The sequence below is a fragment of the Sturnira hondurensis genome, unplaced genomic scaffold (assembly GCF_014824575.4).
Source record: "Sturnira hondurensis isolate 20B ecotype Veracruz unplaced genomic scaffold, ASM1482457v3 Scaffold0024385, whole genome shotgun sequence".
NCBI classification, from domain to species: domain Eukaryota; kingdom Metazoa; phylum Chordata; class Mammalia; order Chiroptera; family Phyllostomidae; genus Sturnira; species Sturnira hondurensis.
In genome coordinates, this window is record NW_028097016.1 from 1,939,805 (window position 1) to 1,957,947 (window position 18,143).

The window sequence follows — 18,143 nt, forward strand, 5'->3', positions numbered from 1 at the left end:
TAGACTGAATATATAATTCATTTCAGAAAACAAAGACTAATGTAAGTATACATGTTTCCTGAAGTGATAAAAAATACACACTTATTGTAAAGACTTTGGACATAATTAATAACAGTAGATAATTTTTGGTTTCTGAATCATAGCTTGTACTTCACACATCCTTCATAATTACAGATAGGCTAGATCTAACAGTAAGCACTCTTACTTGAAACATTTAGGAAGCATGACCTCTAGTGTTTCCAAGTTGCAGAAGTAAGGTTGGAATCCCACTTGGAGGGTCACAGTGGGGCCAACAGTGCGTATGACAGAAGGTGACTCTCAGGCCCAGAGGGGTGTTTAGGGGACCTGGGCACAGTGGGAAAGGCCTGGGACTGGACTGTGATGACAACTGTGCAGACAAGAAGGCCAAGTTATCTGAGGGTTGCTGGGATGTGGAGGGGGCAGAACTCAGTGGAGTCTTAGGTGTCAGGAAGCAGATGAGCTGAAGTAACCTCATAAAGCCCTGCCCCCTCGCCAAATCCATACCCTAAACCTGGGCCAGTTGTTTCCCCACCATGGCACAAGGGGCTTGCTTTGCAGATGTGACGTGGGTGCAGATAGTGAGTTAGGGAGACATCCTGAATTTCCTGGTGGCCTCCAAATGCCATCCCATGTATTGTGAAGGAAAGAGGCAGAGAGATTTGCAAACACTCAGAAAGGGAGAAGGCAAGCTCCCCTCCCGGGGCAGAGACTGGAGTGATGTGGGCACCAGACAAGGACTGTCATCAGCCTTCAAAGGTGAAAGCAGCCAGGAACAGATGTTCACCTCACTTCTCCAGTGCCAGCTTGGCCCTCCTGATGGTGTGATTTGGGCAGAGTCTCCCAGATATTAGACTTTTGTCCCCCACACCTGAAGAAAATATCTTCCAAGAAACCACCAAGCATGTGGTGCTGAGTTCAGGCAGACACTGGAAACAGATCCCTGAGCCCAGGGTGCATCCAATGCTGAGTCCGCATTGCCTCACTGGAGGGCGGGCCCATCAGCATGGCGGGGCTCCCAGGAAAGGTGTTGGCTTGGTGCAGACACTGTGCATTGGACTGTTCCTCCAACAGGAAGTGTGGATTGTATGTATGTGGTTGCCTGCGTGGCAGTGGGGTGCTTGTTTTGGGGCCTTTAGGGGAGATTGGGAGGGTGAAGAGTCACCAAGGGTGGTAAGCAAGGTGAGTGTACAGAGAGTGAAGAGTTCCCCAAAGGCTGAGCCCTGAGATTCCCTACAAAGTGAGAAGTGGACAGAAAACAAATTACCCTGCACCCTCCCATCATGGAAACCCAGCGAGGGGTGAGGACCAGGCAGGCTGTTTGTGCTTCTGATGCGGATGGAATGGCTGTGGGGCTGGCTATTGGGAACCATGTGATTGCTCAGGGAGGCTGTGGTTCCCTCAGCAAAGCCCAGGGCAGGACCCTTAGAAGGGCTGTTGACCCCTCATCCCTCTTTTCTTTCCCGGCCCCGTGACTTGGCATCTGTGCAGGGATGCAGGATGGCTCCCGAGTCAGCAGACCTTCTGGGATCCATGTCTCAGGTCACCATGGTCACTGGACATTGCATCTCTGGAATGTACTATGGACACACCCAATGGCCACTTCATGATAAGAACCACCACAACTCTAGGGAGAGACTGTTGAACAATAACAAGACAGGTGGAGGTGTGCAGGGCAAGTACTTTATTGGAGCAAGTTGTTGAAACCTTCACATTTTCCGGGGGGTGATCAGGCCATTCTTAAATGACAGAGGCTCTCATGTGTAAACTTTTTAATATCTACTTGTTACACGTGGACTGAATATCTTTCTGAAATAGAAAAAGAGAGACAGAGGGAGTCAGTCATGTTGCCCCTGGAGATGACACATTCACCTGGACTTTTGTTGACACCAATATGTGAAGGACATTGTACCCAGCAAAGGCACATGGAGGCACAAGGCAGGAGGTGAATTCAATAGTTCTGGTTCAGTCATGACAAACCATGCAATACAGGGAAGAACCTGTCATAGCCTGACACATAAACCCTGAGTAACCCAGGCATGGGACTCAGGTTTCTAATAGAGCCAGGAGAGGGTCAAGGGTAGGACCAAGCAGCCCAGATTTCCTTCCTCAAAGTCCCAAGAGCTCTACATTTTCACACCAAGAAGACACAGGGTGAAAGAAGAGGACGGGGGTGGGAGGAGATGTGGGACATTCTGTCTTCAGAAGATGAATTGTCTCCTGTGTGGAAGTCAACCTGATAGCACATGGACATCCCCACACTGAACATCTAGCCTGTGCAAGAATTTGTACAAAACCCAACTGCACTCTAGGAGTGGAGCAGCTGGGAAACAATTGCAAATATCAGATTTCCTCTTTGGGGACCATACTTCCTGGTCTTATGATCTGTAATCCTGCCATCAGGTGAAAAGGCCCCATGGCTAGGGGACCTTGGGACTGTAAGCCACTAAGGAGACAAAACTTACCTTCCCAGCAGAGGTGCAGCCTCTGCGCCCTACTTCACCCTGATAGGCCCCTGGAGGATGGCTGGATAATCAATGATGGGTAATATTCCTCAAGAAAGGAACAACTTAAGGCATACACAGTTGCAAAGTTGCCATCAGGGAAGGACTAGGGGATTGTGAAGGGACAAAAACCCTCACCACTCAGCTTTATCACAGCCTGAGTCCTCACTGTATCTGTAAAACATCTCCTAACCTCTTGGCTGCCTTGCTGCCCCCACCTGATTCCAGTCTGAAACAATGCCAGTGGGGAGCACAGGCCTGTGTGGGAACTGGTGGTTCCTGGAGGGGGACCATCAGGTCTTAGAAAGAATGCATGAAGTCCTGTGAGAACTGCTTTGCTAAGAATGTCCTCAATTTAAATGTTAGTGGTCCAAGCACAAAATAAGTTTGTTTCCCAAGGATTTACAGCCAATAGGTGTCACACTGTCACCAGACCCTGACTCAGAAGGACCCCTGATCTGAGAAATGTTATCTGTAAACCACACCTCCTTTCTTTCATAGGCACCCCTATGCAAGCTAAACTCAGTAAAAGCCCATTGGGAGAGAGGCTAAAAAACCTTTCTCCTCTGAGAGACTGGTCAGGCTTCTTTCCCAAGGAGATCATGTCTTGGTAGAATTATTCTCATCGATGGTGGCATGAGAGAGCTCTGGGTGGCAAACCCACCCCCACTTTCCTTGCAAACACATAATGGAAGTATTTCAGCTCCAAGCGAGGCTGCAGAGGACATAACAGGGAGGGTCTCTGACCATTGGCCATGATTGGGCAGGGCTGGGAAAGTGGGGCAGAGGGACAGGGAGGGGCTCACTCTGTGAGAGCTGGTGGACTCCCCAGCCATCCACCCCTCCATCCTGACAGGGGGCCTGGGACAGTGCCCTTTCGTCTGGTGTCCCCACTCCAACTCTCTCCAAGCTCCGTGACACTCTCCATGGACTATGCCACTGGGTGAGGGAATGTACTCTCTGACCTCTGAAACCTCCCAGGCAGGAGGTAGTGGTCTCTGCCCTTCAGCATCACCACCTGGAGCCTGGTTGTCCTCTCCAGGACACTGTGGGTACATGTGCCCAAAGAGGTGACCTAAGAAGGAGGAACGTGCTGTGTGTACTGTGTAGCCTTAGTGTAGCTCAGCAGGTGTCATGCCATCATCTACCCTGTGGCCACAGGCCACTCTGCCAAAGGTGAGAAGAGGGACAGGTGCCTCCCTACCCTGTGCCCACTGTGCAGCACCCTGACCTTCCTCCTGGCCATGCAGCTGAGCAGAAGCCCCACAGAGGAAGGAGAAACAATTTACCAGAACATTGTAAAATCTCTTTCTGCCCTCTAGGGGTGCAAGATCCACGCATTGCTTCACTTTTACCATGGCCTCGGCAGCTTCTCTAGGTGGAGCAAACATCAAAAGACGGAGATTGTACATCTCTTCGGTATCTAAATAGAAGCTTCTAAGTTCAGACATCCTAGCTGGACAGACTTTGGCATTTGCTGGAGCAGAATAAGAAGAAATATAATTGATGTAAGAAGGTCACTTTTCCCCCATGGCCCCCTGACCTTAGACATGAAACACCAGGGGTTTTATGGTCCTGTTCCATAAATGTACAAATGGCAATGGAAAATCCTAGAAGTCATGACTTGCTCAAATCACAGAGTAGCAGCAGAGTTGGTCCTAGAAAACAGGTTCCCCGAGCCCCAGTTCAGTTGTTATCTTTTGTAAATTACACTCATGCCTTTCCAAGACTCTCGTGCTTTGCAGAAATTTACTTTCCCTAGATTTCAGAAATTAAGGTTTTGCCTGTCATTACAGTGACAGGTTCTCTTTTATTGGATGCAAGGGGAGAGGAGCTCTTACTGATCAGACTTTCCAGCAGAGTGGGAGAGGAAAATCTCACGGATATCAGAGAATAGGGAGCAAGTCTGGAGAGGAGCAGGGACAATGATGGAATGTTGGAAGATGCTCTTCTGAGAGCAAGTTAAACAGTAGAATTATGTCATTGGGTGAATACAACTAAGAGGCTTAGAAAGCAAGCTGAGGCTTACACATGAACCATGACTAGCTCTTCTGGTCTGCACTGGATACAGAATTCCTTTGTGATGGTGGGGTTGGCAATGGGTGTCTGCTTTCAGCTCCACTGGGATTGTGCTGAGACATGAAGTCACCACTTTTCCTGGTATGGATTCTCCATCCCCACACCCCACTTTGCCCCCACATCATTACAACCTCCTGCAGCGGGACATGTGCCCTGCCAGGCTCCCATGTAACCCGATCAGGCAGCAACTATGCAGGGATGGGGAGAGGTCAGATCAGAGGCAACATGGGGAAAGAGGAGTTCAGAAAGTCACATGAAAGAGAAAGACTTAAAAGCATATGGGTCAGAGTCAAGGGCATGGTGACAGAACAAAGTACTGTTGGATGAGTGGCTAGAAGTCATCTAGAAATGCAACCAGTGGGGCCCTGAGATTGCACTGGTTCTTCCAATTCTGGGTGGACTCCCAGAAAAGGAGCAGGGCGTGTGGTTGTGTTGAGTGCTGCTGCTCCTGACTGATTCCTGAGAGAGCCAGACCACACTGGCTCTTCTTGAACTGAGAACTCCACTAAAACCCTCTCAGGTGGAGCATTCTACTAGTCTGAAAGACAGAGTTTGAGAGCTGTGGACTCAACTAGCACCAAAGACTCTTGGAAGAAGTACGGCTGATGAGACCCAGAGCTGGCCTCTGACACCTTTTGTCTCACTCTGTGGTCAGAGCTGCTCTTGCTGGTGGCTGTGGAAACTAAGGATGAGAGGAGACTTGGGAGGTTGAGCATTTTGTTCAAGACACAGCACTGCTGTGTGGCAGAACCGTGATGCACATCCAAATCTTATTGTGTCCTGCTGCTTCTGAACATAGATCCTAGATGGAGAATGAGGCTTCAGGTGAGACACTCTTTGAAGTGTCCTGAAAGAGTAAAGTTTAAAATTGCTGGGGAGTGATACAGGAACCCTCAGCATGTGGGCGGCTTGTCCACAAGTAGTGGGCCAGTTTGGGTTCTGATCAGTTCACTATTCCTTCTCAAATAAGTTACCTGCTTCAGAGAAGGTTACTTACTGGGGCTGGTGGTAGTCTGATTCAAAATGATACTCACCCTCATAGCAGCAAAGGGCCAGAGTGACCAGCAGGACAGACAGGAATAGTCTCATGGTCGATGTTGCTTTATGTTCAGCTTTAGCAAACAATGAGCAGCTAGCCCCTGGACTCAGCAGCCTGGGTAACCCAGGGCTATTTGTTCCCAGTGAGCCTCATAGGTCCTGCCCACTTGGATGTGGCAGGACACAAGGCCTGGCTTCTAGCCTTTCTTTTTTTTTTTACAGAAGCCTGGTGCCAACCATCAAGGTCACAGCCCTAGTGACTTGGTTAACCATTGGCATTGCTGGCACTATGCATATGGAGGCTGGAGTTCACAAAACTAAGATCAGTTGATTGGCAGGTGCCCCCAGAATCTAGCTTCTTAACTGGAGTTTTAGAAATGTACAGTCAGTTGATGGATGGAGTCCCCTTAGAATTTAGCTCCTTAATTGTGGGAATTGTGGGCAGTGACTGGTTTTGCTCATCTGTCCTAGCCTAACGCCTGGCAAAGAGAAGTGGATAGGCACATACTTCTGGAATGTTTGGTTTGGGAGCATCCTAGTGTGAAAGGATGCCTGCTGGGCCAGGGTCACTTTGGGAGTTGAGGGAGAATGGTCAGTTGTGTGGGGATTCTTGTGGTCAGGTCTTGAGATAACACTACCTCCCCAGCTCCCACCCCCTGACTCTCATCTAATGTTTCAAACACAGTTAACCCAGGTTCCATCAAATCAAGCAGGAAACTGTTTTAACTGACTATTCCCTTGTCATTTAGGAGGGTGGCACCTGCTGGGTCCTCAGGGTCCCAGCAGCAATGCCCACAGGGCCCACCCTCCTCCTGTCCATGGGCACACACAGGCACCCCATTGAAGCCCAGAGGCACAGACTGTTTTGAGGAAGACATTAGGAAGCAGTCTGGTACAGAGGAGCATGCTTGAGAGCCTCTCAGGAGAGACAGGGTTTGATGTGAAGTGGTGTTGGGAGGAGGGATCCTGTGGGAACAGAGCAAGAGAAGACCAGACACCATGAACCAGGTGGTGGGTAGGGAACCCAGGAACCTGTGTGTGTTACCCTGAAACACCAGTGCACAGTGGGATAGGGACGGCTTTATGACTGTAGACGGATGGGGTCAGGTCAAGCAAAGGGACCCTGTGCCCCAGTAGCCCTGAGGATGAGGGGTGTTTGAGGCGATACCAGTCCACTTGCCCCACTGCTTTCTTATGTGGGACAATGGGACCTCCTCCTCTTGGGTGTTGGGAATTCCAAACAGTGCTGCCAGTTGGATGACAGCGTGGCTGTTTCTTGTAAACTAAATGTCCTCTGACCCCACCACCCAGCAATTGCACTCTGCGGGGACAAAGGTGCAACCAAGTGTGCAATGCTGACCACAGGGAAGGCGGTGCCTGTCTGGAAATGAGGGGGAGATACGCTGTGTACTTTCTGTTCCATCTTCTGTGAACCTAAAACTGCCCCATAACTAAAGACTAGTAAACAATGAAGGCCAACATCCTATCAGTGTCATTTTCTTCAGACAAGAGGAAAAACCAGACAAAAAACAAGCCAATGAATTGGTCATGGTGTGTAGATGGTGGATCACCTCTCAGAGAAACCTATGGTAACCTGCTGAGAAAAAATTTGAGAACAGATGAAAGTTCGTGATGCAGCTGAATGCAGGAAACCTGCTAACCACCCTCTCTTCCCATAAACCTGTCTCACCCTGTGACGCAGTGGAGATAAGGGCACCACTGGCAACAGGAACTCCAGCAGCAACTACAATACAAGGAGGTTCACACAGTTCAAACAGGCAAAGCCTGAAAGATAATGTCGTGATATTTCCTCACAGATGTAACAAGGAATCTGAAAATACCCAGGCACACACACCTTTTTACAGAAGAAATATTAGAAAATGTAAAGTCAACTATTCCCAAATTACCGTAGAGTTTCAATCCTGCTCACTTGAGAATGTTACTCAGAAAGTTTTATACATTGTTTTGAATTCTGCAGGGCTGTTTGGATCTTTCAAATTTAGAATATATTAACTTACTGAGTTCTGAAGAAGAGCCTGATTTTAGGGGGCCTACCTGGTTTCAAGCTTCAATTTGGAACTTTCCACTTCGGGAGTCTTCAGCAAGGTGCTGACCCTCTCAGCCTCAGTTTCCTCATTTGTACACGAAGGTTGAGAGCAAACAATTTATACAAGGGTAAATAAGTTAATTCAGGAACAATGCTCAGCACAGTAACTGGCAGTAAAAGTCAGGTGTTTCAATTATGCAACAAAAAGGAAAAATATAAGTGAGGAGTCAAACAGAATAACCACCTTATCCCCAAAGACAAATATCAGACTGAATCTAATCAACTCTGCCAAGGCGCAATGTTGATTTATACTAATGCTAATTGAGTTTGCTTCTGGTTCCAGGGGAATTTCTCTTAGTTAAATAAGATCATCACATTTCAATCACTTCATATCCTGTTTTATGATCACATCTAAGTGACTGTTATTGTTCTTTTTTTTTTAAATCGTAAGTACTGCATTTTGGAACTAAGAGTACAGGAGGGTGGTGGGTGGGGTGGGTACTATTTATCCCAAGACACACAGAATCCCTAGAACACAGTCCTCAGCAGGATGCACTTGTGACAGGTGTCCTTCAGCAGTGGTGGAAATCCCAGGGCTCCTCCAGCTCTTTGTGACTAACTGGGGAACAGGAACCTGGGGGATGGGAACTTTGGAGACATCATCACTTCTGGTCACGATGTCCACGTGTACTTTAAGATACAATTCATGTATCATGTGATGACACTGGCTCTCATGTGCCACCTCCCCTGCATAAACATCCTTGTTCCCTTTTACCAAGATGGATGATGTACACGTCATCTGTCAGATCCTACATGGCATTGACTGTGCATGTGCAACTCCAGACTCCAAAGAACTCAGTGTAAGCAGTATTTTGCAGGGCAGTTTATTTCTATAGAGAAGGGTCTGTGTGTCCTGGCTTTGAATAACACCAAAGAAGGACCTAATGGGCTATGGCTGATAATTCATTAAAATTATTTTGAGTGGCAGACCCCACTGTCAGTCTTGGCTCAGTCTCCAAAGGAATACTTGGACTCCCGTGACATCAGCGCCACAGACTTATTCTTTCCACATGTGCACAATCAAGTGACAAGTACTTTCTGAGTCAAGACCTCTAAGGAAGAACAATGTGACTAAATGGGCCTCATTTTACCAATACATGATGCTCTCCAGGGATATATGACATCAAAGTCGGGCCTGATCCATCTCATTAAGAAAAGTATTTATCAATAGCCTTTTAGTTTGATAAGAAGTATCAAAAATGGAAAGATACATGTTGGGCTTTACCCAAGGCTGCAAGGATCTGTGATGGTGCCCACATCAGCCATGCGCCTCATCTGACAGACTCCATAGGCATGCTACCACTTTCTCCCCTACTTGTGCGCCGAAGAGCCCTTTAGCCATATGCCCTGAGGCTCACACATTTGAGTGGCTGCACAGCTCCTTCCCTTTCCCACTGGCCTCTGCCCACAGCCCTCTGTTCCCTAACCATCGCCTGACTTCTTGCTATGGGCTGTGAGCTGCCAAGGGAGACACACAACCAGCAAAGGGTCTGGGGCATTAGAGATGGCTCCCTTCGTCTTGTTCAGCCACTATTGCTATAACTCCATTGTCCAAGGATGGCTACATCTTTTTTCTGTGTTGTTGCCAAGAATCTGAACTTAGGAGGAAGGTTATCCAAAGACACACAAAGTCTTACACATCAAATTACAAGCACAGACCCCATCCCAATCCCAGAGTTCTGGAAGGTCAACAGATTCAATGACAAGGTAAAGACTGAATAAATTAAAAAAAATAACCTAAAAATGGCTTCAAGATCTCAGTGTCATAGTGACCACAAAGGCTGTGTGCACAGAAAGTGCTTGGAGCTCTGATCATGTGACCTGTCCTGGCCCCAAGATACTTCCTGGTGAGACCCTGTGATCCTCTTCACCTGGAGAAGATTCTCAGGTGTCAAGGACTCTCCTTCCATCCTGAGCTCCTTTTCAGCAGGAGTCAAGGTTACAGGGCCTAGGGGAGACTCTGTCACAGAACACATGTTCTACTTGGGGATGTGATGTTACACACAGCTTTCCAAGGAGTACTGCCTCAAACAATGAAAGCCACCTCCTCACTCAGCTCTTCTGGATCCTCCCCACATGGGGCAGGTGTGCTGGCCATCCTTGCGGTGTGTGCTCCTCAGTGTACATCAGCCCATATGAGAACAGAAAATGGGAGGACAGCAAGTCATAACCCCACAATGGTACCTCCTAGTTATGGGAGTTTGAGTCATCTGCACACACAGGTGCCATTTAGGCTGATAAAAACAAGCAGGTGTTTTATGTCCTGACCCTATAGAAGAAAGACACTATGTTGGGCCACCTTTGGGAGATTGAAGGAATTGGTTTAGGGATTCTGGAAGAAGTCCCTGGGAAAAGAGGCCAAAAGGCCTCAGGGCATGTCAGATGGACCAGGAAACTGATGCGCTAACACTCACTAGAGGATCCTCAAGACTATTTACTTTGCTTAATTTCATCCCCTGCTCAACAAAAAGACCTTTCTTCTTGAACAGGTTTTTGTAGTGAAGGGGACAATAGAAGTCTTCTGTTCCTTGTGGATATTGGTCCTCATTAATCCCTAAGCACCTGACATTCATGTGCACATAGCCTTGGCACCTTCTCTAAATCCCTGTCATTGTAGATCTGCCGATCTTTGGTGTAAGATATAAGACATAAGACTGTATAGAAATAATTCTTACTTAACACTGCTCAATACACAGGTATTGACCAATAAAGCTCGTGTGTTGGTTAGTTGATGTATTTATTATACTAATGAAGACATCGTTATCTTCTTGTAGGCTATTTACTTTACCTGATATGAACTTTTCTACATGTCAGAAAAATGGCCTCCATCAGGCTGAAAAGCAAAACCAAGCACCTGTAGATCAGGTCAGTGTCTGCCAGAGCAGGTGTGTGTGCATCACATGATGTGGGAGTGTTCACATCATGTGAACACTGGTCTCACAGTGAGACCAGTTCACATTCCAGTGACTGGTCTCACTGCTCACCTCCAGTCCACCTCCCAACCCTGTGCAATCTGGCTCCTACACCAACCATTTCAATGAAATTCCTCACCTCTTACATGTCAATCTTGAACCAGTTCCAATATTGTATATCGTAAGAGGTGGAAGTCTTGTTTTCTCTCTTGCTGATGCTTACTAGCCATGTCTGAGCAAAAAAATAGTCTTTTACCTGCTGAGTTGTGACATCGTTTATGCGACATATTAAGTTCTCTCTGTGTGTGCATCCATTTTTGAGTTATGTATCATGTTCCATAGTATAGATGTCTATTTCTAAGGCTGTACTATTCTGGATGAAGAAGAGCTTTTTTATTAATTCATTTTCAATATCTGAGTGGAAAGTAACCACTCAATGTTCTTCCTAACCTTCTTGGCCATTTCCAGACATATATTGTACCATATAAATTTTTAAATAATTTTATCCAGTTCCTCATTAAGTTCTAGTGGCATGCAGGTTGAAAGTACATCAAATTTATATATCAATTCTGGAAATATTCACATTTTTATAGTTAGTTTTCCAAACACACAGTATATACTACGTTACTCATTAGATTTGTTCTTAAGTATTTTATGGCTTTGCCACTTGTGCAAATGAGACATTTTCTTCCATTTCTAATTCTAACTCTGTCCTACAGCATACACAAGCTATTGTATTTTTTTATATTGAGCATGTATTCAGTCACTTATAAAGTAAATCCTCGTACTATTTTTTAAAAAATATTTTATTTATTTATCTTTAGAGGGGAAGGGAAGGAGAGAGGGAGAGAAATATCAATGTATGGTTGCCTCTTGTGCGTCCCCTGCCGGGAACTGTCCTGCAACCCAGGCATGTACCCTGACTGGGAATCGAACCGCGATTGTGTGGTTCGCAGGCCCGCGCTCAATCCACTGAGCTATACCAGCCAGGGCTCCTCGTACTATTTTAATGCTCTTCGTTGTTCTCTGTGATCCAGTCTCAAGTCTCCTGGCAAAGGAATGATTTTGTTGGCAGGTGGAAGAATTTAATCTCATCTTTGGAAATATTTACAATGATCACATGTTCATATTTTAGTATGACACTTAGAATTTGCATGCCCATGTTGACTAACAAATGGTCCATCAGGTATTTTCCCCTTCATTATAGTGGAAGCACTTTTAGCATTCACTGTTTTAGAGCAATGCTGGCTGTTGGCTTTGGACATTGGTTATATTTGTTCTAAAGAGTTTTCTTCTATTCCTACTTTCTTTAGATTTTTGACTAAGAAAGTTATCAGGATTTCCTCCTTGGAGCTGGATGGAAAAGACCAAGTGGCGTCTGTTGGCTCTGAGCCTCAGGAAAATTTCTGTGCTCGCTCTATTCTCTTCAGAAATGCCTGCTGTCTACACAGACACCATAGACTTCAGAGGGTAACCCTCTGAAGTCTAGAGATCAGGACTCTGGCAGTTGAGAGACTGTTGGAAACCCTACCTACACATGTTATGACTGGCAAACACCAAACAGAAAGGGGCCCTCTAGTGAGAATAAAAGCCATTCCAAGAAGGTCCAGGTTTCCAAGAAGGCTGCATCTGTTGAATGAGCAAGTGAGAATTCTTGGGGAATGAGATAAAGTTGTAAAAGAGAGTCAGTTTTTCAAGGAGAAGCTGGTCCCTGCTGCAAAAGATATTGGAAAACAAGGTTATTTGATGCAGAAGGCTGCCGGGGAATTTGCAAATGTCCTCTGTTCTTCTGTGATGTTGGCAATGTGGTTCAGGCATCTGTAGCTTTGCTCTCCACTGCTACCTGGCTGCTTGTTTTAGCTGGCATGGCAGGTGTCTACAAATTAGTTGTTCAGCTGAAAGTTGTGGAGATGGTATCTTGTAGATGAGGAATGATGGGGTTGAACAAGACTTGGGAATACAGTGTAAAACCCTGGTACCTCATTAGATAAATTTAACATCACAGTGGCTAAAAGGCAGCAGGAAGTGAAAAATGTGGGTCATCGTGATCATGTGGGGGTGCATAGGGATCAATGTTTGTCTTTCACATTGATATTTCTTTCTCTCTACATTCTCCTGTCTCTAATAATTAAGTAGTTAAATACATGAATAAATAAATAGATAAATAAAATCTTTTAAGAAAAGGAACTGATGCACTCAATTCTGCAATAGGTAAAAGGATGAAGAACAGAGACCTGAGTAGACAGCTCCATAAACTCTCACACACCCCTCGTCAGATTCATTCTTGCAAACCAATGTTTTCCTGTTAGTACTGATTGGAGCTGCAAAGAACAGAAATGAGAAAAAAGTTAAAGAGAGTGCTCAAGTTTTCTGGGAGCATGCCAACAAATCAACTGAGGTCAGTACTTGGCCTGTTCCATTTCAAACAATGAAGAAGGTATCAAGCTTGTTCAGATGCCTGCAAGCCTGCTAGAAGCCCTCTGTCTTCATGTTATCAATACTGCATTGGCTGTTGCAGCAAAATCACAGAGCAAACTGTCCCAAGAGTACATGGATCTTTTGAAAGAACAGTGGGAAAAAAACAGTCCATGTTCTGCCTGATGTTGTCAGTGATGGTACCTCTATTGATGACTTCTTCGCTATCTCAGAAGATGTGAAAAAACATGTAATTCCTCCCCAAGAGAAAGATGTGGATAAGCTGGACCATACAGCTGGCACCACCTGTGGCCTGGGTCATTCCTGCAATCACTTCAGCAGTGGACACATATGAGCCAGGGGACCACACAGAGAAGGTGCAGGAAGCTCCCAAGCTTCTCTCCAACACAGTTATGCTGCACTTTGCCAAGCAAGTGGATGCAGTGGTGGAAGCCCTCAGCTTGGATTCCACCAGCTCATGGGTGAGAATGAGTTGATTGAAGCCTCCTGCCTGGTGTTCAATGGCATGGGGGACACCAGGAAATCAGTCCTGGTGATAGGGACTCCTGAGGAATTGTGTGACTCTGACTTCAAGACAGATGACTTCATTGTCTGAATTAAAACAAGTGTCCAGGCAGGAGATGATCAGCCTGTAGCTGGCCCAAGTGCCCGAGCCATCATGGCTCAGCCTCCCCAAGAGCAAAAAGCAAACCCTGTGGCCTGGGTAGAGGTTTCCAGGAAGAAAATAACCACCTGGAGTGTTCAAAAGGGATGAAAATGGTAACAACACCATTGTAGGGCTCAAGCAAATAATTGTGATTGAAGTGGAGGCAAGGGACTTCATCAAAGATTGAGACCACTAAAAAATACACTGGACGCACAGTGCTGTCAAAAATTGCCAAGGCAATTTTCAGGATGGACAAGCATGGCCAACCACCACAGACCATTGCCCAGATGTGGCCTGCAAGCAGGACCTGCAGGCCTTCCTGCAGTGCATTGCCATCCATTGTCACAAGCTCAACATCTACAGCAAAGTTGAGGCCGAGGTGCAGGACCATGGTGGGGAGCCCATTGTCTCTGGGAAAGACAATACCATGTCCCTCATCTGGACCACCAAGAACTTGATGAACATAGTGGTACAGATGGTGAAGTCTTCCTATGTGGTCTCCTCAAAATACCAGAGGTCTCAGAATATGACTTTTTCCAAACTGCTGGTTGTGTCATAGAAGATGAAGGCACCTGAGAAAAAGCCTTGGTGAAGACAGAGAAACAGGACAAGACACAGGCCAGGATTAAAAGGGCATCTCCGAAGATGCAGGTGAGCCCTGTGAGGGCCCCCAGAGAATTCAGAACCATGGACAGCATCCAAAGGGTGTAGTAGCCAGCTGCCCCCACCCCTCTGAACCCTTAAGATCAGTCACAGTCTTCACGTGAATGTTTTTGCTGAATAGACCACTGAAGTCAAATTGCACAGACTTTTAAACCTGGCCAGCCAGGGAACATTGGAAGGGCACATTTGTGTTTCAGTTGGTCACAAAAACTGTCAGAATTTAGGAGCATATTTCTAGCTATATTTTTAATAAGCATAAATAAAAATAAAAATGTCACAACCAAACAGAATCTTATATTAGATTGTGAATAATACTCTTGACCAAGTGTGACGCCCATTGTCTTAGTGTGGCATCAGGGTTTGAACAAAGGGGAGAGCTGACTCATCCAGGGTTCAGGAAGGGGTTCTTTCACCAGCCTGTCATCCTGGCATTTTGGCTGCTAATCAATGACCAAATTGAGTCAGGGAAAGCAAAGTGGATATCTCAGGAAGCTGTCTCCAGGGGAAGAATGCCCTTAGAAGCAGATCTGAGAGGGAGAAACCACATGAAACTCAGTAAAACATAATCTATCATGAAGAACACTAATTACTCTCTTAATGACAAAAAGGAGAATTTTAATCATGGGTACAATTACTAGCACACACATTCCACTGCAGGACACATCAGCCAAGTTACCCTTGTTCAGGTTACAATGTTGTGATGCTGTAGTCAGAACGTGCCATTTACACTTTCTGCAGCCTCAAACTCAGATACACCATTGGGCTCCCTTCTAATACCTGCAGTGTTTCCTGCCTGGGCTTGCAATAGAGCCAGAGAGAAGAGTGTTTGCTTAGACAGTAACTGGACCTTACCTTATTTGTCATTAAAAAGCGATTACTAGAGATACAAAGTATGCTTTCCTGTCTTATCTAAATTTTATGAATTTGGATGCTTTTACACTAACTTTTCCTGATACAGTCCACCTTGAAAACTATAAAAATGGTTCACAAGATTGTACTATGTATATTTGTTGAAGCACGAATGTTGATTAAAGACTTAGAGGTGGAGATAGACACTTGCTTCTGGAATCCACTCCATATGTTTAACTTCTTAAGGCAAGTCTGCTCTCTGGCCTTCGCCTAACTGGCACTTAGTACAAATGTCACCATATACACACACACTTACATGCCACTGATGATGGAACCCTCAACTCAGGGTGTCTGGGACAAAACAATGTTAATAAGAACATTAAGGTTTACCCTTTCAGGTCAGTTTCGTTCTCTCACAGGTGGGCAGTGAGATTTTCCAGAGACTACCTGACATGCAACAGAGTGGAGAGTGATGCAAATATGTGAATGTGCTTGTCTTCCACCGAGCCAGACATTAAGAGACTTGGGCAGACCTAAACAGTGCTACTCTCCCCATTGAGCAGAGACATTTGAATAAAGACCAAAGAGCCCTGACCAGTGTGGTTCCGTAGGTTGGGGACCATCCTTTGAAGCAAAAGGTCACTGGTTGGATTTCTGTTCAGGGCACATGGCTGTGTGCAGGTTCAGTCCCCAGTCTGGGTGCAGTTGCCTCCACCCAATCTATGTTTCTCACTTACATAGATGTTTCTCTCTCTTTCTTTCTCCCTCCCTCCTCATCTCTATGAAAATAAATAAAATCCTTAAAAAAGAATACCAAAGAAGTAAGAGAATTTGAGGAGAGTAAAAGAGGACTGAAACACTGCTACACACTGCATATGCAATAAAAAAAAAACCTGCTTCAAGTATGTTATTCAGTGTATTTTGGAAAATATGCTGCTCTGAGAGAGGGTCAAGGTGGCAATTCATTCGATTTGTTTTATGCATTCTTCTGAGTCCTTGATCTTCTTTTTCCTCTGAAACACATATCTGTCAACATCTCGCTACCTTTTTTCTTGTAGTGGATTAAAAAATAATGGCTTGTCATTGACACATCTGAGAGCAATGCAGAGGCCAGCAGAGGGGACATGCTGCAGGATGTGCTGAGGTCAGAAGGTGAGGCAGTGGTAGTGCCCCAGGAGTGTGGGTGATGAAGGGTACACTGTCTGTGGAGAACTGAGAAATGATAATAAAAAGGAAATATATCCACTGCTTTTGATTACCGCCATGGTCCAGTGCTCTCAACAATATCACTAATGACATAGTCCTCTGTGATGGGCATTCTGAACAACTGTTGCCTTGACCTGGACCTACTGCTCCCAGATGCCCAGACCCAGGCTTCTCCCACTGACTAGCTCCAGCATGTCTCAGGCCTTCAAGGCCTACATGATTCCTGATGCAATGGCAGATGCTGGGAAAGGTGAAAGCTATGGAGACATTAAAAGATCAGTCAGTGGTCTCCATGGGTTGGGGAAAGGGAGGCTAAATAGGCAGAGCACAGGGACTGGAGGGCAGGAAAGCTCTCTGCACTGTAAGGGTAGGTACACATCATTATACATTTCACCAAACACATGGAATGTACAACACAAGTACAAACCCTAATAGTAACTTTTGGCTGTAGGTGATACTGATGTATCAACAGAGGTTCATCAATAGTGACACATGTTCCAGTTTGGTGGGGCTGTAGATGGGGGCTGGGGGGGTTGTGCGTGGCCATGAGTGGGATGCATGTGGGAAGTCTGTACTTGCTGTTCAATTTCTCTGTGAACTTAGACTGCCGTAAAAATTGCTATTAAAAATGAAAGTAGGAAACTGTAAAAAATATTCTCTACTGACAAGGAAAGAAACGTATATAAAAACAATTTGAGCCCTAGCCAGTGTGGCTCAGGGTTGGAGCAATATGTCATAAACCCAAGTCCCAGGTTTGATTCCTGGCCAGGGCACATGCTTAGGTTGGGGGTTCAATGGCTGTTTGGGGTGCATACACAATGCAACCAATAGATATTTTTCTCTCACATTGATATATTTCTCCCTTTCTCTTGCCCTGCCACCCCCTCTCTAAAATCAATAATGACATCCTTGAGTGAGGATTTTCAAAAACTAATGGATGAGGATTCATGGACATGGGCCACAGTGTGGTGATTGCTTGGAGGAGACAGGTATGAGGGGTCTAAATGGTAATGGGGAAAAGTACGATAAAGATTAAATTTAAAATGAATTGGCAAATTAAACATTTAAGATAATCTACTGAAAAAAACTATTGGAACTGATAAGAATTTCTCACATGAGAAATTCTTATGCTCAGCACAGAACAAGTGACTCCTCTCCTGTCGCTCAGCCATTCCCATCACACGACTTCGTGGGAAAAGAGGGACTGGCAACAGGGACAGTACCAGCAGCATAACACTGAAATAGACCTGCAGAAACACGCAGTGTGTTCGGCAAAAATCCTGAAACTTTACTCACAGAGCTGCAAACCCTGTTCTTCAAGGAAACATTTATAATTTTACAGATGTTGACTATCATCAAGTAATTCTACAGATTCAATGCTGCCCCTGCCAGAGCCCTAGCTGGATATGTGTGCTCTGTTTTGAATTCTAAAGTGTGGTTTGCATGACTCAGAATGAGAACATTTGCATTTCTTGCTTAGTGGAGAGGAGCCTGACCTTGGGCAAAGACTAGTGGATTCAAGGTCAGCTCTGAAACATTCTGCCTGTGGATCTTCAGCTGGTCCCTACTCTGTTAGCCTCATTTTCCTCATCTGTAAAGTAAGGGTAATATCTTAGTGCTGACCTCAGAGGACTTGTGTTGAGATGAATGGGTCAATAGAGGAAACATGCTGCACACAGTGTCTG

The 18,143-nt window shown here is 45.6% G+C and overlaps 1 protein-coding gene and 1 pseudogene across 1 annotated transcript; one reads left to right on the forward strand and one right to left on the reverse strand.

Moving 5' to 3' along the window:
- Positions 1-1,746: 1,746 nt before the first annotated feature.
- On the reverse strand, positions 1,747-5,768 carry LOC118981617 (secretoglobin family 1D member 2-like). Its single transcript, XM_037038424.1, has 3 exons — positions 5,636-5,768; positions 3,812-3,999; positions 1,747-1,827 (listed from the first exon to the last, which is right to left on the reverse strand). Exons 1-3 carry the CDS (start codon positions 5,688-5,690, stop codon positions 1,798-1,800), a joined length of 273 nt encoding a protein of 90 aa, XP_036894319.1. The 5' UTR covers positions 5,691-5,768; the 3' UTR covers positions 1,747-1,797.
- A 7,082-nt stretch (positions 5,769-12,850) lies between these two features.
- LOC118981636 (catenin alpha-1-like) lies at positions 12,851-14,451 on the forward strand (annotated as a pseudogene).
- The last annotated feature ends 3,692 nt before the right edge of the window (positions 14,452-18,143 follow it).